The sequence below is a fragment of the Aspergillus oryzae genome, chromosome 4, assembly GCF_000184455.2.
Source record: "Aspergillus oryzae RIB40 DNA, chromosome 4".
Lineage (NCBI taxonomy): Eukaryota > Fungi > Ascomycota > Eurotiomycetes > Eurotiales > Aspergillaceae > Aspergillus > Aspergillus oryzae.
Genome location: NC_036438.1, coordinates 2,006,380 through 2,025,592, shown reverse-complemented (window position 1 = coordinate 2,025,592; position 19,213 = coordinate 2,006,380). Strand labels below are relative to the sequence as shown.

Here is a 19,213-nt window from a genome sequence, read left to right as displayed (position 1 = left end):
GTAGTGCTCACCTGATCTCCTGACCCCAAATCCAGCCAACTTCCAGGATCATAGAACTACATATCATTGTGACATTTCTAGCGAGAGCAAAGTAGGGATTCTAATGTTGTTTGCGGTACGATCTCTTTGTAGAATAGAATCCTATCCGAGGATATATATCTCCAAGGACTCGTGAAGTCCTCGTGGGGCGGTGTGCAGGATACGGTGTCCCCGGACTTGTCGATCCCCTATAGGCCTCACACGTCACCTCAATACATAATTTAATATACTAGGCATTGAATTTGCTTAGATTTTCTTGATTATCTAGCCCGCATTAACATCCATCGGCCCGCAGTGCCCCTTGTTTGCACGTTATATGTCCGCACATTGGCTACGCAGAATCTCCCCCTTAACACAAATATTCCTGATATCTGATATTTTTTAGGTATTTAGGCTTGCAATTTGATAGATGAATACTAGTATACTATATGTAAAGCCTGATATAGTCACGCTAGTCCCGATTGGGCCATGTCGATAGCATTCAATATCAAAGTGTGTATTTTGGTTTGCACCTTTTAAAACTTCATATCTTTGCTTTCTAATAAGTTATTTCAACAACAAAAGCATGTTAGCTCAGGAGAGAGCGCTGGGCCCATAACTCGGAGGTCCCTGGATAAACCAGGACATGCTAAGCAGTTGATAACTTTTTTGATCCAACGAAAAGAGATGATATTAACCGAGTGAGAGTGTCAGTGGTTTTTTCCCCCTGATATTTGGTTGTTATTTCTTCCTACCTGCGAAAGAAGTTCTATGCACCTATTATCTATCTAACCTACTCTTAAATACTAGGAAATGGTTTAAAATTGTGCCGGTGAGCCTGTTTTATGATTTCCCTTTGCCGAGAAAAGGTCTGCCGTGGTTCGGACATGACTCGAAGGCTGATAGTAGTTCTGCCGGCACTCCGTACGCCATCTCGCTCGGCTAGCCACCAATGACATGTAGCTACTTTGACCTCGAGAGGCAACCTTTCAACCACTCACAAAGAGTTTTCTGTTTTCTTAGGCATCCATTATGTTACAATGCTTCGGTGTATGTTGTAAGAAGTCTTGCTTATAATGCACTACAAGATTAAGCAAAGAGCAATATACACTATGTTTCCAGCCCCGCTAGACTACGAGTTTGGCTAGCATCACTGTCGCAATACCTGTCGTCAATCTGGAGTTATTGTGAGGTTGTATTGCCAGGTAGCTAGGGCTGCATTACGGATGTCGATAAGATTAGATCCGGTGCCTTATCGATAGCAATGATCATGTGCTCTCACGTGCGGGGGAGCTCCCCACCACGAGCGATGACAGCTCCCAAAGATTAGCATTACCGTTGTCGTACTTGTATGCTTTTGATTATAGAGTCAGAGTTGGCTGTCACTGTAACTGATAGAATACCGACGAGATCTGATTATTTTTACACGATTACCCAGCCGACACGTGAAATAACTCTAGTCCTCAACCGAGGTCTTACTCGACTTGGTGTTGGAGAGGTTGGATTCGATCTGCAACATGGCGGCCCCATACGTGCCTATCACAGAGATCCCGACGGTCTCCCTGCTGTATAAACTTGGTCGTCTGGTTCCGGTTTCATCCCCCCTCTTACAACCCTCAAAGCCATTGAATGACACTATCTCTCTCATTCGCAATGATATAACCAAACTGCAAGGCGTAGATTGCATAGTCAATGCAGCAAACAGATCCCTCCTGGGCGGTGGAGGTGTGGACGGTGCGATTCATCGCGCTGCCGGACCCAACCTGCTGCAGGAATGTCGAGTCTTGGATGGATGTGATACCGGCGATGCCAAGATAACATCAGCCTACGAACTTCCATGCAAGAGAGTCATCCACACCGTCGGACCTATTTACCGTTACGAACTACGAGGGGGAGATGACCGACCAGAGGCACTGCTGCGGAGCTGCTACCGACGGAGTCTCGAGCTCGCCGTGGAAAATGATATGAAGAGCATCGCGTTTTCGGCGATCAGCACCGGTGTTTACGGATACCCCAGTGACGAAGCAGCTCGGGCTGCTCTCGATGAGACTCGAAGGTTTCTAGAAAACCCGAACAACATTGGAAAGCTGGAAAGGGTTATATTTTGTAACTTTGAACGCAAGGATAAGGTTGCCTACGAGGAGACGATCCCGTAAGTGTTTCTTGCATCTCTCTTCACTTGGCTTCATGGCATCGCTGACCGGTAATAGTTTGATTTTTCCACCGGTGGAGCAGGACCTTCCAAGTGGCAGTGCCTCGAAAGCCGAATCTCAACCAATCGCTGATGGTGAGTCTTCGCCGTCGCTAGACCTACTCGCAGCCAAGCTACCTGACCCCCCGACGGTGGACCCTACCTTGGACGGCCAACCGGGAAGCAAAAAACAAAAGGTTAACGCGACCGACGGACAGAGCAGTAGGGTTTACACGGAGGATAAGAGCGAGGATGACTGGGAGGAAGTCGATAAGTCCGAAGATGGTCGAACTGAAAGACTGGATGATGAACCGATTGAAGTCGATCGACCACCTTCTGTGACGGATGTTCAGAGCGTTCAATCCAGTGGCATCATCGATATGACCGATTCCCAGTCAACTGGGAGCTTGTTGGGAAAGGATTGGTAATTTGTCGATGAATAGATTGGTGAACATGCCCTCCGAAGGTTTATGAATGAATGCTTTTAACGAATCGGCGTTGGATGCGAACGGACTCAGTCTTACATGGACGGCGTTGCTCTTCTTATTTCTCCTCTATTCAATATATTGAGACTTGCCTCTCTGGGGTTCTTCTGCACATTTATTTTTTTCTTGACTCTGTGAGATTGAATCAATGAATTTCCCACGGTCTACTTATCATGTCTCTGCAGTTTAGCTTCTTGCTTTTAATCCCCCCTACTGCAACCCCTGCTCTGTAGTATGAATATAACAACAATATAATAACATTATCAGAGCTCTTCTCGGTTCTAAACCATGGGTCTTCCTTGCATCAAGGTCAGTGTATTGCTTGATTCGCCCTACATAACACCATATCTTCAAGGCTGTGAAAACTGACCGTGGTGCATTATATGGAGTTAACTTTCACTTCTATGTAGCATTATGCAGCCAATACTTTTAGCATTGACATCCATATTTACGTCCAACACCCAACCAATAAATACACATTTACGAAGTCAGGTTATGATACTAGACTCCCCGCTGGGAACTAAGTCTATTGGTGGGGTCGAGATGACGATGCACCTGAAAGCCTCTACTGTACATTCGTATAACTTCGGTTTTCGCCCTCGCCTCTACAAGCCCCATTTGCCGTAGACCAATCGAGGTGTAGGGGTGCTTACATATAGTATTGGGATTAATCGTTGAAGCCAATGATGACTTCATCTGATGATTGTTCTTCAGGATCGGGATAGGGATTGCAGATTTAGGCGTTATATGCGAATTGAAAGGCAAAGGGAAGACGTCAGCCTAAGTATACACTATCAACCAGTTTGAATACAACACCTATGCTGATTATACGTTTTTGCAGCCACAAGCATGACACTCCATGACTCCAGGAATTGGCTCTGACGCACGTAACGCCTATTGACATCGTCAGAGCGCATGGTGTCATCAGTACAAAAGGACAGACCTTGGTAGATGGGCTGAGAGTAGAAATCCATTTAGAGGGACATAAAAATACGGAGATACATATATATTGCTACATAACCACTAAATACAGTTGTGAATTTGTGTACTGGTCCTGCATGTTGACCCACAGTGTTTGCGTTTCCAATTTCTGACAGCGGTGGCCTGCGTATAAACCGTCAATCTGCAATCCCTATCCCGATCCTGAAGAACAATCATCAGATGAAGTCATCATTGGCTTCAACGATTAATCCCAATACTATATGTAAGCACCCCTACGCCTCGATTAGTCTACGACATGGGACAAGCCTAGTGGAATGTACATAGCCGTGTACCTAGATATTATCGGGCTCCCTTGGGAGTGACATATGACGCCCAGGTAGATGGGTCATCTACGGAACCGGCTTCAAATATATCCAACATGGCAAAATATATCTAGAGATTAAGCATTCACGAATGCAAAGGCAAATCCCAGTATATAAATCTTAGATTGCATTTTTTAAAGACGAACGAAGCAGTATATATATATCTCAGTTATAAGATACATTTACACAACAGGATAAAGAGGGGGAAAAAAAAGAGGTGAACCTTAGGATGAGGGAGAAAAAAAAACAAAAAGTGAAGCCGAACGCGGGGGTCGAACCCGCAACCTTGAGATACCGTGACGACTAAGAGTCTCACGCTCTACCGATTGAGCTAGCCCGGCTACTTGTTGAAGATCGCTTTTTGTTTAATGTTATAATAGTCAAACTTTTCAAAATCTACAAACTTTATGCTCTTGAGGATTGGGCAGTTTACTAATGCGGGGCACAGATCCCACAAAAAGTACTACATACTAGGCATCTTCAGATAGTACCGCGCCTATGAATGAAAACTACAATCAAATACTCGGTCTTATGTTCAGCTCACTTTGGAACTTTACCAGGTATCAGAGCAAACCGTCTAGTTCTATAGTATGCACATCATTCTACATTACTCGATCGCACTCAGTATGATCATTAGCAGCTACTAGTCTCCGTATATCCTTAAGCAACACAACCTATAGCCTGCAAAGTATACCGGTTTGAGCCATGTTATGTGGAGAGAAAAAAAGGTATTTATGAGCGAAGCGATCACGAAGTATAAGGAATGAGTTATAAGAGCACAATACGTGAACAGATCTGATTCATGAGGAGAAGCCAGCAAGTGTGTAAGATATATATCCAAGGCCATATATTCCACAGGACCAAAAGATCACATAAATCTTAATATAGATTCAGATTGCCCTGAGTTGCACATATATAGCTTCCTGCCACTATAAAGAGTCGAAAATTATGGCAGTGGGACAGCATGGCAAAAGCCTGCTATTGTCTACTGCTGGCTATACCTTCAAGACTGACCGACGGGGTATATAGTCCGCCGCACTAGTATCTTCCAGACACTCGCCCTCTAACATAAGAGGATATTAGTACTTTTATCAAACTAGCATAGGATTATGTAGTCAAGAAAGGAAGCGCTTTTCAACAAGTAGCCGGGCTAGCTCAATCGGTAGAGCGTGAGACTCTTAGTCGTCACGGTATCTCAAGGTTGCGGGTTCGACCCCCGCGTTCGGCTTCACTTTTTGCTCCTCAAGATAACTTGTATTTTTGAAGGCGATATGTGTTTGCCACCATCGATGAAATGGGCATGGCATGGCACCGTGGTCTGACAACAAGAAGCTAGAGGACCGGATAGGTACATTAGCTGCCGCCATGGATTTGACGAGGCATAGAAGTTACATTAATTAGACAAAATCAAACAACTAACTTGCAACGTTCCTAAATCAATAAGGCTTCTATAGATCCGCTCGATCTCTGCCCAACTGGCAGCTATTCGCGCTCAAGTATGGTCGAGCTGGACCCGCCGTACAGTGTTCCCTTGGTTGCCTTGTCTTCAGTCAATAGTCTCACCATCTCCGTTAATTCACGTATCTGTTCTTTCAGCTGAACGACCTCCAAAGTGCAACTGTCCATGGTCACATTGGGTGTCGTGTCCTGGACAGTCTGCTTCCAGCTATCGTCGATTGCAAAATCTACTTCCTCGGCGGCATGCTCCCATTCCTGCACGTCATCGTCATCTTCCTCTCCACGACGACGATTCCATCTTATCCGACGGGCTTCGCGAACTTCAAGGGACGCTGTCACGAGAAGAATTGGTGAGTAGATGATACCCATGATAACATCATTGAGCTTTGCGTAGAGTTTGCGTGGGAGCCACCATTCGAAGGGCGCGATTAGGAGTGTGATCTCGATCAGGTTGAACGCTATAGTGCTGTCAATATGGCAAGGCTGTCAGCTAGTATAAGGGATGACTTACGAGGGATGAAGACATTCTCGTCCGGCGCCCGGACGTAGGACATCGTTTTCTGCGCGAAGACAGCCATATACTCGTCGATCGCGTTTCCTGAGATATCTTCATATGCGCTGTTGTATAGAGCGATAAGGATATTAAGTAGAACTTCCTGGCGTCAGTAAAGCCATGAATTGCAGAGTAGAGAACTGGACCGAACCTGTCATGATGATAAAATTGAATAAATAGTAAAGGATAATGCCGAACGGGTACGCGAAATCCTCGAAGGTGCCAAACTCTGGGCTTTGCATTACACTGTTTGCCATGCCCTGCACAATATTTCTTACAACAGGGATATCGGATTCGACCTGAGCCATGCCATAAAAGCCCTGGAAGAAGCCGGCTAGGACAACGAAGAGGAGAGCAAAAAATATCAAGCTCTCCTTCATCATGACCCTCAGAACGACAAACATGGCTCCGAAGAACCGGAATGAGTCCAGATATAGCATCATACGCATCCAGAACATCGGCCCCGCAAATGCTAAAAAGTTATAGCTTAGTTCATTGAGCATTTGTCTCTTCTGATCATCAGCCGAAGGTGAGTGTGTCAGAGCAGCGACACGAACGAAGAAGGAAACAGCAAGAATGGCGTATAGCGTGGAATTGAAGGCATTCCAGAAATCAAAGTAATGCCGTCCGATTTTCCATACTTTGGTTAACTCGTCGCAAATGAATGCAAGAGTCATCACATAGAGGATGCCTTCCCCGACATCGAGATCTCCGGTTCTATTGACAGTATTGATGACTTGAGTGTAAAGTGCAAGGTACACTAGAGAGACAGCAATCTGGCATGTGTTCTGATACAGAGGTGTCCTCATCCTATCGGGGTGGAAATGTACTGCAAAGTTCGTATTATCCTTTTCATGGTAGGGAACGAAGTTGGTTGGGTTGCCATCCTGTTGGCAAAACCAGCCGTTCCAGAGGTATTTGATGCACTTCTGATACCCAGAAGATCCGATGACCCTCAAAGCGTGAAGGTCTACAGCACGCTCGATGACGTTAGCCGGTACAGTCTCCTCTCCGTCGATGAAGATCGAATACCGCTTGAGAAGGGTATGGAGTAGTAGAAAATCTTGGTCCTCTTCGGTTTCAATTCTGTACGAAGGGTTAATAGTCAAAATAAGTAGCTGCTGTGGGGATATCGCGGGTTCATTACATGCGCTTGGCTATAACCTCACATGCGAGGGCTCGACCCGCGTGGAGATCAGAGTCCCAAAGCTCCTCTATAGCTTGAATTTTGAACCAACGTAAGCATACAAGCAAGCAAAATACAACACAGCCACGAAGGTCTTCGCCGCCGGCCTCTTTGGCAGTTTGAACAACGTTGCCTGTAATGACGCGACTAGTGGGACTAGTGATGATGTTTTCTTCAATCTCGCAGGGAATGACTTGTTCAATCTGGTACTTGAGTCTAAGAGCCACCTTAGTTACTTCCTTGGCTGGACCAGTGGTAGAAAACGGATCCGAATCGTAAGCAGGAAGTACTGTTCATCACGTTAACACTGACGTGCAGGGGAGGGCGTAGCTATGTGAAAATTGGGGATGCGTACATCGGCGACGCTCTAGTTGTAGATGACGTCGAGCACGTCCTGTGTCGGCCTTTAAGATATCGCGCCAAAGTGCCATACTGAGCAATAATCCCGAATCTTTATAACAAAAAGATTGACGCGTAGAAGAACGAGGGGGAACAGAGGTTCGTTGGTTAAGCTCTTGGATAATAGCTTATCCCGCGTGCCCCACTCTCAGCCACCCGCAATTGGTGCTTTGAGAGTTTGTGTACGAATCAATATCAATCTGGAACGGACCTCTTCGTTTGTGTACGCATGACTAGAATAGAGAGGAAGGATATAAGGTCCAAACAAAATTGGACCCAGTCTTCAAGTCGCTAATGCCAATAATGTTAGATTGTGACCAAAAAAAGAAGAAAGTTTTGATAGTAGGTGTCTAACAAGGTACCACCGATCTTGACCCGCAGGTCAAAGAAACTTATGTACATGAGAATGCGGAATCGAGTTCCCCAGCGAACTGGAGCTCAGTCATCAACAGGGACAGATGATTGACCAACAACCCCTAGACGAGAAACGACGAGACAACCACAGCCTTGGACGGGCTAAAGCAACCCCAATGTTGACTGCTGGACTCGCATCCCCATAGCCTCTGAACACCACTGCTGATCTCGATTCTGCCCATGAGCATATTGAACCATCTCCCGTCTCATAATTCGTGTCACATTTGAAACTCTTCTATTAAACTTTTTCCCATCCTTGCAACCAGTACTCATAACCAGCCTTCGTATTCAGTGTTGTTCAACTACACATCGGAATTTTCTGACATTCTCCTCTTTCGAATCGGGTTCATAGGCCTAAATTGGCGCTGTAGGCGTCTTGTGCGCTGCTTACTCGGGAACACCATCGTCGCTCTCAGACTGGCTCTCGTCACCGCTGACCTCCATGTTCTCACGCTCACGCTTCTCCATGAGCTCCTGGAGTGCGGCATCATCGTGCTCGGTGACGGCCTTGGGTGCCATCTTGACGCTGCAGCCACCTCCGGCCTCCTTGATTTTAGCCTCGATCCTCTGAATAGCCTCCTCAAGCTGCTTGATACCAATAGCCTTGTCCAAGCACTGGCTAGTCAAGACATACAGAGGAGGAGCAACCAGCTTGACCTTGACCTGGCTATCGGGGGTGTTGGCCTCCTCAGCAGTACGCAGAGCAGCCTTAACCGCATCGATTCCCTCATAACCGAAGCAAGTAACCTCAATATCGGCGCGAACCTTGGTGGGGTGGGGCGTAAGCCTCTTGCTGATATACTGCGTCAACTCCTTCTTCACGGCCTCGCTGGGGAACTCAACGTCGTTCCACACGTCGGTGTTCCTGAAAAAACGTCAGTTACATCAGCAAGACTGGATGAGAATCACCGGCATCTTACGTGATGGAGATCTTAAAAGCATCATGAGAGTGGCCGTATTTCCGGTTCAGAGGCCATGCAATGTTCTGGTATAGAGTCTCGAGGGGAGTCTGAGTGGCCTCTGCGACATGACGCATGATTGAGTGCACCGCCTTGCTCTTGTTATATCTCTCCTCACATTTGATAACATCTTCTGGGGAGACTCGTCGCTTGGAAAGATCAATATATCCTACAAGTAGCAAGATACTATGTTAGTTGAAGTCCACTAGTAATGCCCAATTTCTCTGGAGAAATTCACTTGCCCTTCTCCTTGTCAACACGGAGCACGATGACGACTTCATTGCGACCGATACGGATAAGCTTCTGAATACTACGAATACGTCTGCGCGAAAGTTCGGAAAGCAGGATCATTCCGTCGATGTTATCGTATTCGAGAAGCTTCACATATGCGCCCATTTCGGCGATCTGTGGCATTGAAAAGTGACCGTTAGAAGAAAAATTCAATACCCACGCTCTCGGATACAGTGATAAAAGCGCATACCTGCTTGACATTGACCATGACATAGCTGTCGACCTCCGGGTACTTCTCCTCGTAAAAACGGCAGTTCGTTAACGACATTTTGGCGGGGTTGCGCCTTTGAAAGGCAAAGCTAAACGGCGAACTTTTCGAAGAAAAAGAGATTCAAGTCAAAAGCCCCGTAAGGAACTGTCCTCTGTACAAACTTCCGGAAGAAGTCGAGGAGGTTGGTTCAACTGGAAAAAGAGATTAACGGCAGACCACTGATGAGAATCAGAGCACACTTCAAATCACTTTGTGGCGGCTCAAAACCCACTTTGGGCTGGTGGTGAGTCATCACGTGCATCGGTGGTATCCCCCACCGCCCGGCAGAAACAGATAATGATTCGGTATCGTCGTGACCTTATCATACTTCAAGTGCATACTTCCCTGGTTTTGCAAGGAGTTATTACGCCACTCTTGGACGGAGCGAAGGGGAAAAAAAAACAGGCAAACTCAGTTGGTTAATATCGTGTCCTTTAGGCCCAGGTGACATTTCTTGTGAAGCAGATCAAAGTGATTCTTTACTCTTGAATAATGATATTTACTTACTTCTTCCGTCTTCATGCTTCCCATCCCCGCTAACTACCAATCGTAGCCACCGCCTGTTGCACTACGGGATCTGCTACTTTTGACTCGCCTATTTTTTTCGCTGCCTTAAATTCAGCCGGGCTTTCCCTGTTTTCTTTCTTTCTCCTTCGTCTCTTCTCTCATACCGAACCGTAGCACTCATGGCGAGTGCTGAGTTACTCTGCACATCATAGCGATACTGACCCAACGCGATCTCCGGGTAAATATGGAATCCAGCGCTGTACAGGAGCCGACTCAACAGCGCTCTTTGCGGGATCGCATTTTTAACCTCTTTCGTACCTCTTCCTCAAATGATGCCCCGGGTCTTCCGGCAAGACTCGTAACCGCTGAGAGCGCAGCGCAAAACGAAGGGTCGGCGTTAATCTATCCGCCACGGGAGCCTGATGCAAGGACTCGTCTTCTCGAATCGTACGATCGCGGGAAACGTGGTCTGAGGAACTCCGGCGTTCATGGGACTTTTTCTTCACGACCTGAACAGGAAGAAATCCAAAAATGGGATGCAAGCTCTTTGCAGAATGCTGGTAACGAAGAAAGATCTCAGTCCCCAGGAGGAGCAGACGGCCATATTGGGTCTCCCGGCGACGTCTCAGGATACCCACAGGGACCAGAGAATATACCATCGCTAGACTCCTCTTTCACAGCATTGCACATGAAGAATCATAAATCTCTGTAGGTTTATAATCACGTTCGCCCTGCTTTCTAACACAATTGTTATCTCCATCGTGGAGACAACTAACGTTCATCAAGGTATATATCTTACTACATCCCATTTTTCAATTGGATTACTCAATACCGGTGGTCGTACATTCGAGGTGATTTGGTTGCTGCGACAACCATTGCGTCCATCTATATCCCTATGGCTTTGTCCTTATCCTCAAATCTCGCCCACGCACCTCCTATCAATGGCCTCTACTCTTTTGTGATCAACCCTTTCATCTATGCGATCTTCGGGAGCAGCCCGCTGTTAATAGTGGGCCCAGAAGCAGCAGGCTCCTTGCTTACTGGCACGATTGTCAAAACTAGTGTCAGACCAGGCCCATCTGGTGAGGACGACGAAGTAGCGAATGCCATCGTGGTCGGCATAGCCACTGCAATGGCGGGCGCCATGATACTGATCGCTGGGCTTACACGGCTGGGATTTCTGGACAATGTGCTGAGCCGGCCCTTTCTTAGGGGTTTCATTACAGCGATCGGTTTTGTGATTTTTGTGGATCAACTCATCCCCGAAGTCGGATTGACCGAGCTAGCAAAGGAAGCTGGTGTTACCCATGGGACTACAGTTGACAAGCTCATGTTCCTTATAAGAAACATAGGAGGTTGCCATGCGCTTACAACCGCGGTGGCTTTTGGGAGCTTTGCTATTATAATGGTATTTCGGTTAGTGTTGGTGACTCGGAAGCCTGGTGCTTAGACTGATTACCATTACAGGACTCTCAAGAAAATGCTCCAGCCGCGGTATCCTCAGGTGATTTATCTTCCGGACCGAATTCTCGTAGTTATTCTTTCAGCCGTCCTGACATGGCATCTTGGTTGGGATGACAAAGGGTTGGAGATTCTTGGGCCCTTGAAACAAAATGCCAATGGCCTTTTTGCGTTCAAATGGCCTTTCCAGTTTAGCCAGATGAAGCATGTACGCGCTGCAATGAGTACTTCTTTCGTCATCGCGTTACTTGGCTTTTTCGAGTCTTCTGTTGCCGCCAAGGGACTTAGTGGCGAGGCCAGACAAGAAGGTGTCCAGGGAATGCCTGTCAGTGCTAACAGAGAGATGGTGGCGCTGGGTCTTGCTAATACTGTGGGGGGCTGTTTCATGGCGCTTCCTGCGTTTGGTGGCTATGCAAGAAGCAAAGTCAACGCTTCAACTGGAGCTCGGTCTCCGATGAGCAGCATTTTCCTGAGCATTATTACCTTTGTTTGTATCATGGTGCTTTTGCCGTACTTATACTATCTTCCGGTGAGTCTCGACCCCAAATACTTCCGAGCGAAGGCTGAGAAAATATGTTGCAATAATTCAGAAAGCCGTTCTTTCTTCTATGATATCTGTCGTCGCATTCAGTCTCATTGAAGAATGTCCTCACGACGTGGCTTTCTTTATCCGACTGCGCGGATGGACGGAGCTAGCCCTAATGCTTCTCATCTTTGTCTCGACTATTTTCTATTCTCTAGAGCTGGGAATTGCCCTTGGTATTGGCCTTTCTATCTTGATCCTTATTCGCCATTCTACGCAGCCTCGGATCCAAATTCTGGGTAAGATAGCAGGCACTACCGACCGTTTCGATAACGCTGAACTCCACCCCGAGAGCGTTGAGTTAATCGAAGGCGCGCTTATTGTTAAGATCCCGGAACCGCTCACCTTTGCCAATACTGGTGAGCTCAAGAATCGTCTTCGGCGGTTGGAATTATATGGCAGTAGCCGAGCGCACCCTTCTCTTCCCCCCACGCGCACCCCCGAACATAACAAGAATATTATATTTGATGTTCATGGTGTTACTAGCATCGATGGTTCCGGTACGCAAGTCTTATATGAGATTGTGGACGGATATGCAGACCAGGGGGTCAGCGTCTTCTTCTGCCGCGTCGCAACTCGCAATGTTTTCCGCATGTTTGAACGAAGTGGAATTGTGGAACGATGCGGTGGGATAACGCACTTCGTTCATGGTGTCGACGAAGCCCTCCGCCTTGCCGAATCGGAAGACGAGATTGAAATCTGAACTGTAACATGTTATAGATGCCGCGTTGGTTACATAGTTCCATGCTTATATAACTCCTCACGATATAGATGATGTTTGATGACATTGCATGCATATTGGCCGGTTCGTTCTCAGGTTAAGCACCACTCTTGTATCATACCCTCATGCATGAAGTCTGGTCATCTAACACCATAAATCAAACGACTGATATAATAGTTATCTCTGCAATACTGCCTGCCTCCCAATTAATGTAAAGAATAAGCCATCCACATTGTGCACCACCAAGCTCATACAGCGGCATCGGAGTAAGGAGCATAGGCTCTCCCTAGAAGTCGCACTGATCAACTTTCCTGATTCTCCCCAACAAGGCTCCTGTGAATGACAGAGAAAAGTAGCACCTCACTCGCTCGCAGAGCAAGACGCTTCTTCTCATTCCGAGCGTCATCATCGTTTTCAGCCGAATCATCACCAGCCGAGCCAGTTCGGATAGGCTGCGCAACAAGTTTCATCTTTCCTTCGGCGCCTAGAACGAACCCGTTACATGCGATCTTACTGATACGCACATGTTTCCTTGCCGGACTATCTCTAGCTGACGACCCAGCTAGATCCAGATCCATCGCCAGATGCTTCTCAATGTAAGAAGAGAGTCCCGAGAGAATAGAACCACTCGGTTGATCCGAATCCCCAGCAGCAGGCAAAAAGCTCTCGATAGAGCCCCGCGGGATATTAATATTGAGGGACCTCAGAGCAGGAGCCACATTAGTAGAGAAAGACACTGTAATCTGTATCTCCTTCACGACATCCTCCAGAATAGCCCGTGAAGTCGCCGATTCTCTATCGCGGCCTTGCGTTAAAGTGTCCACGTAAGACGCAAGCCCGGCACACAAGAACTGCGAAGGCAGGCGGAAAACAGAACAGTAAGTGTCAAAATTCGCGGAGAGAAAAGAAATGAATGTTTGTCGTAGTGGACCCGGTAACCGCGTTAATAGTAGCGGCAGATATGTGGAAGTTTTACGGAAATGGGATCCCTCTGGTGGTGCAAGTAATGCTGCTTTATAGGTGATGTTTTCGTACTCCAGTACCACGAGGATTCCGCATGGGTTCTCGGGAGGGAGGGCATTGGGATCTTCTAATGAGAGGCTTGATATAGCTTCCCAGGTGCAAGTTTTGAGAGCGCCAGTTCTGGAGAGCGTGTCTTCCTCTGTGGAGGGTGCGCTTGTGCCAACTTGGAATCCAGATAGTACGTTCCCGGTGAGTTGGTTGCGTAAGCGGTTTGCATAGGTTTTTAGAGCTTCTGGGTTGTCCAGGAGAGATTGGAATTCTTTTTCATGGTGTAGAGGTGATAGACGGTGTAACGTCCATGATGTATTTAGCATCTGACCCGGTATTGAGGGTGCCATTTTGGAGTCTTAGTACTGGGGTTGTACAATGTGACTTGTATGTTTGTCAAGTTCACATGTCGAGTATGAGATCCTTTACAAACAGTTCCCTATAGATGTTGGACTACAGTACCTCGCCCATAGCGCTTTATCCTATGGACGCGACTTACCGGCGCGCAAACGTGACAAACAAAAGCAATGCCAAGAATGGATCACCTTAGGGCTTAGGGCTTGACTGTCATTCATTAGGAATTATAACAACTCAGAGCTCAGTTCAGGTACTATGACTGGGTTCATCATTATTTCATATTACAGTGACAGTGGGATAACGGTGATCTGAATTGTGAAGTTTTCTGTGTAGAAAATCTATAGAGAATTGATTAGCGTACAGTCTTGCAATTCCCTATCGATATAATGCCTCCCGGAATGAATGTCTATAATGATGAATATCTATGATGATGAATGCCCATGATGACAAAGATCCACCAATATAGCTATAATAAAAACGTACAGATCGCTTAGAGCTCTTCATCCTCCGAAAAATATCTTCCTCAATCAGACATGGATCGGTTCAATGTCAGTAAGATCGACGCTTTCCAGGGTATATCTCTATACTCTAACGGAGGCCATTTTTATCTTTTCCTTAACCTTTATTAAGTGAGTATACGAATAATAGATCCAATATGTTGGAGCTATCTTCGACTTCTGTATATAGTACTTGCTTATAGTACTCTTACCATCTATGACCGTAAGTAGATGTATCTCCCTTCTTTTGAAACCTTTAGATCGCCTGTTGGTTTGACACAGAGTTCTGCGATAGCTGTATTTTAAGCTTCGTTGAACTTCTCGCTACACCAGAGCAGATTCTTTCTACTTATAAGCTTTAATGCCTATTAATATATACTGACCAAGTGGAAAAGACCAAAACCAATGAGACAGATGGTGTCGTTTCCCAGCTGGGGGAGCTGGGCCTTCTTGCAGGTCTATGCCAGAGGGTTTGCTGATGCGGTAAGATGCCTATATATTACTGATACCTTCAACATATGTATACTAATCAAGATTAACAGGATAAGTACGCTTTTGCGGATAAAATCACCCACTTTGTGGGCAAGATATGCCCCTCTTTAGCTACTGCCGTAAGACTTCTATTTATCATTGATATAATGATATATTCATGCTGATCAAGGCTATGATAGGACAAGGCCGAAACCGAGAACCAAGTGGCTGATAAACTGGGGGAACTTGGCCCCCTCCTCTATCGTTTTGCCAACGCCTTCTCCAGCAAGGTAAGATTCCTATCTATTATTGATATAAATAATATAATAATAGGCTTTCAAGAGGAAGAAGAAGGATAAGAAGAGAGCCAAGAAGAAGACCAAGGCAAGTTCAACCTATCGCTATCTAATATACTTACTAATCTTGTAAAGTATCAGAAGGATGCTGCTGCCGCCGCCGCCCCCAATGCTCCCAGTGCCGGTGGGCCTTCGCGCTCTATGAACAAGAGAGCGAAGGCCCACCGGCGCAGCCGCGCCAACCGCCTGGTATAAGAAGGAGGAGGAAAAGAAGGAAGAGGAGGAGAAGGAAGAAGAAGAGGAAAAGGAGGGAGAGAAGGAGGAGAGGAACCAGAGCACGACGCGATCAACCCATTGATGATAGTAGTTTAAAGAATTGAATGAAAGTATGTCTTAAGAAGTTCTACACAGTAATGCTTGCTATGTAGCTGGTACATACTAATTTGGTTTAGTTAATCTATCTGTTGTTGCCTGAGGACTTGAGAATTAATTTACACAGCGTCCACCTGAGAAGATGATCGATCAAGCATGATATATACTCCTATGAGTACTATCGAAAAATATGCAGGTCGCACCGAAATGGAAACGTCACAAACTTGTCACAAAGTGTCTACTGAGTCTTTTTCATCTACATCGAAAACTGCTCACAGACGGGCCTACTAGTCCCTTAATTTATGCTACGACATAGTCGCCGTCAACGGATCACCTGAACTACCACTGCAAGTTATACTTCTAATTGCTAGCTATCAGCTGGAGTAAACATACGCGGCCAAGCTAGACCGGTAAAGAAGACATCATTATATGAAACTTCTACATTATTCAAAAATAATGACACCAAAGGTATTCATCAGTCGTTGTATACTAGCTTCAAATATTATGACTAATCTATTGCTACTGTACGTCGGTATCCGGTGTAGTGTATTCATCTCGCTCTCTAGAGCGTTTCCGGTTAACCCACTACATCGATACTCTTCTGGCTTTATATGATCCTCGAAACTCACAGACACCCTAGGCTCTGATTAGATGGTACGATTATAGGAGGTCCTGATATAGCCATAGTTTAGGGAAACGCGAGGACAATGCACCATAACATAACTGCTATACTTGTCGATCTAACCGCAGGGGATCCCTTCCCACCCAGGCTTACATATATCTACAACAGAGCCACCGAAGGTTGGCGGTGTATTTCAGAATAACAAGAGAAGAACCAGTGGCATCTATTTATCTAGATTTTTTTGTAATAGATAAATATAACTCCCTTTTGATCTTATCGTAATATAGTCATTAAGCACGTTTCGCCATATGTTAACTCTCTGCACAATGCCCATTATAGCTTTCCCGAATTGATAATTTGCAGTAGACCCAATAATAGCAATACCGAGAAGGAGGTATTGGAGGAAGCATTCGATTAGAGTTGTATGGTATCGACACTTTCAAATTATCGAAAGTACTATCAGCCACGTTAACAGCGCTCAGGTGAGGTAGAATATGACACTGGCATGCTTACCCGGACGATAGCAGGCCGGCTATTTGTATTCCAGTAGCGTGATTTATCTATCTCATAGGGCGGATACACTCCGGCGAGATGTCTGTGTGTGGTCAAAGGTACTGGACCTAGCCTCTGTCAGTCGTTAACTTGAAAGCTTGGGGACTAGTACCTGTGTCTCTCATACCATGGTATACTTGAATAACCACCAGTTGTCCCAGGCCTGTAGGTATAGAGGAATGCCATTGTCCGATGTGAGGCCGACATGTTGAATAAGATACTGACGATATCGTCAATGGTGGTGGCATTGATGATATAGCCACCGCTCTGCGTTAATTATCGAACCGGGACGGTATTCCTACAAACCCAGTCGCGTTGGACTTCTTTCAGCCATGGACGCATGAGGAAAATATATCAACACGATGGGATACTGTGGCAAGCTCTACTATTGTTTATTTTTGTTTTCGTTTTGGGTGGCAGTTGGTGTTGGAGGTTGGACGAACGCACTGAATTGCAGGTATTTCAAAGAAGAGGATTTATGCGGTTTCTGTGAGCCTACATACCGGGGAAGTTGCGCTTATGGTTTGCTGAAATACGTGGGGGCATAGACTGCTGTCACCATAAGGTTGTCGTTCGATATTGATATCAACAATATGATAAAAACTCCAAAAGCAATGAGCTCCAGGGTGTAATGAAGAAAGGGTCAGGAGGTTGTTGGGATTTATTCAGCAATACAAAATCCGAAGGTCATATCTAAATTGTGGCAAGGCCTTGTTATATGCAAAGTAATTATCTACACCAAACTGACCGATCTGTATATTTCCCGCTGTGCAAACCCAATGATCCCTAAAAACGCCTTACCCCGACTAATACAATGCTTGCTATACTGCAAATCAAGCGATTCATGCACGGTATCCCATTGAATCTCGACAATCCTGACAGCCAAGTAGTACTGGTAGATTATCCCGGATCAAGATATGCTCTGCACGATGCTGCATGGCCCTCCTTGACGCCAGCTCCTGACGAGCAACCTCAAACCAGACGTCCTGTACAGAGCTATGCATATGATTATTCGGTGCCCTTTCGAAAACCAATGAATTCATATCGTCCTTTTCGTTCGACGTAATATCATTGTGGAAGTTGTGCATGAAATCTTTCCGCTGCATTCGTTGGTTCCCGCCGTCACCGATCTCAGCAGAGAAATACTCCACAAGACGGATAAACGGCGAGACCGTAAGCAACGAGCTAATCCAACTGTCATCTGATGTACCAGGCTCATCTGGAGGTACTGTATATTGAAGGTATGAAACAAGGAGTTGCATGCAGTGATGTGTAGCGATGAGAGTGGCGGTATTTGTGAAAGGGGGAGACCGTAGTATCTTGACTTGCAAGCTTCGATACATAGACTTGCGGACATCAGGAGGAATGGGAACGGGCAGTCGTCCAGCTTCGAAATCGCGCAGAAGAACGTTGGTATGTTCCCGTCTAGCGAGAGTATAGGACTCAAGGAAGTATAAAGTATAATACCTGGCAAAGTCATTAGAGAGCCGGCCAAGAGTGCTATTTAAGAGTAGCACCTACATAAGCGGTGTAAGATAGAACCATATCCTCGCAGTCGCTCGTTTCACGAAATCATTGCGCTCGTTTCTGGAGGGGAACATAGACTTCATGAATGCCGGTTCACTGCAAGTGAACCGATCCATAACGCGGTCTGCGATGTAATAGCATAGCTTGGAGCAGAGTTTCTGCCGCCGCCGTAAACTGTACACATATCTAAAAGTATATATATGGCCACCCTTCGCGCTCTTTGTGGGCGGAAAAAGATCCGACAGTAGCACTACGTCATCCTCTGGGTGACGTGTATATGTCTTTTCACCATCTATTGGAGAAGGAAGGGTCCCATGACGGCGCTGGCGGAGATACTGCCGAGTGATGGCATGCTCATGCGTGGTGAGAAGCTCATAGAAGGCTTTGCAGACGAGTTTCAATGGTAAGAGGTCCGTGATACCGCAGTGGGCGAATACCTTTACTTGAATCTCAACAGGGAGGATGTCCCACAGCGAAGACGTCGGCACCGGATTAAGTTTATTGACACTAGAGGAGTGTTAGCAAGGAGGCACGGGCAAGTTTCTAACAAAGTATCTTAAAGCACGCACACCGATGTCGAAGAGACCGACGATGAGAAGGGATTGTGCTTAAACGGGTTATTTTTCTTGTTATCTGATTTCCTCCCCCTGTTGATGCTGTTGATGGCAGCGCGGGCTTTTTTCACATGGAGGACCAACTGAACGATTGGGCTCATTGTCGGGTTTCTA

The 19,213-nt window shown here is 46.2% G+C and overlaps 5 protein-coding genes and 2 non-coding genes across 7 annotated transcripts; 3 read left to right on the top strand and 4 right to left on the bottom strand.

Moving 5' to 3' along the window:
* Positions 1 to 1,535: 1,535 nt before the first annotated feature.
* On the top strand, positions 1,536 to 2,174 carry AO090012000786 (macro domain-containing protein; the record flags this gene model as incomplete). The annotated part of the gene is made up of 1 exon (XM_001727688.3): positions 1,536 to 2,174. The coding sequence occupies one exon, from the start codon at positions 1,536 to 1,538 to the stop codon at positions 2,172 to 2,174; it is 639 nt and encodes a 212-aa protein (XP_001727740.3).
* Positions 2,175 to 4,255: 2,081 nt separating this feature from the next.
* On the bottom strand, positions 4,256 to 4,339 carry AO090012t00028. The gene has a single exon. It is a non-coding gene; the product is annotated as a tRNA-Lys (tRNA).
* An 803-nt stretch (positions 4,340 to 5,142) lies between these two features.
* Positions 5,143 to 5,226, top strand: AO090012t00027. Its single transcript has one exon. It is a non-coding gene; the product is annotated as a tRNA-Lys (tRNA).
* A 254-nt stretch (positions 5,227 to 5,480) lies between these two features.
* On the bottom strand, positions 5,481 to 7,626 carry yvc1 (putative potassium ion channel Yvc1; the record flags this gene model as incomplete). The annotated part of the gene is made up of 5 exons (XM_023236628.1): positions 5,481 to 5,922; positions 5,968 to 6,037; positions 6,110 to 7,095; positions 7,157 to 7,484; positions 7,551 to 7,626. 5 exons carry the CDS (start codon positions 7,624 to 7,626, stop codon positions 5,481 to 5,483), a joined length of 1,902 nt encoding a protein of 633 aa, XP_023091537.1.
* A 769-nt stretch (positions 7,627 to 8,395) lies between these two features.
* AO090012000783 (translation initiation factor eIF2 subunit alpha) lies at positions 8,396 to 9,526 on the bottom strand (the record flags this gene model as incomplete). Its single annotated transcript, XM_023236627.1, has 4 exons — positions 8,396 to 8,873; positions 8,929 to 9,153; positions 9,206 to 9,372; positions 9,449 to 9,526. The coding sequence occupies 4 exons, from the start codon at positions 9,524 to 9,526 to the stop codon at positions 8,396 to 8,398; spliced, it is 948 nt and encodes a 315-aa protein (XP_023091536.1).
* Positions 9,527 to 10,259: 733 nt separating this feature from the next.
* On the top strand, positions 10,260 to 12,762 carry AO090012000782 (SulP family inorganic anion transporter; the record flags this gene model as incomplete). Its single annotated transcript, XM_001727685.3, has 4 exons — positions 10,260 to 10,723; positions 10,802 to 11,431; positions 11,483 to 12,005; positions 12,067 to 12,762. The coding sequence occupies 4 exons, from the start codon at positions 10,260 to 10,262 to the stop codon at positions 12,760 to 12,762; spliced, it is 2,313 nt and encodes a 770-aa protein (XP_001727737.1).
* A 5,038-nt stretch (positions 12,763 to 17,800) lies between these two features.
* Positions 17,801 to 19,200, bottom strand: AO090012000779 (F-box protein; the record flags this gene model as incomplete). The annotated part of the gene is made up of 3 exons (XM_023236626.1): positions 17,801 to 18,383; positions 18,480 to 18,992; positions 19,055 to 19,200. 3 exons carry the CDS (start codon positions 19,198 to 19,200, stop codon positions 17,801 to 17,803), a joined length of 1,242 nt encoding a protein of 413 aa, XP_023091535.1.
* Between the last annotated feature and the right edge of the window lie 13 nt (positions 19,201 to 19,213).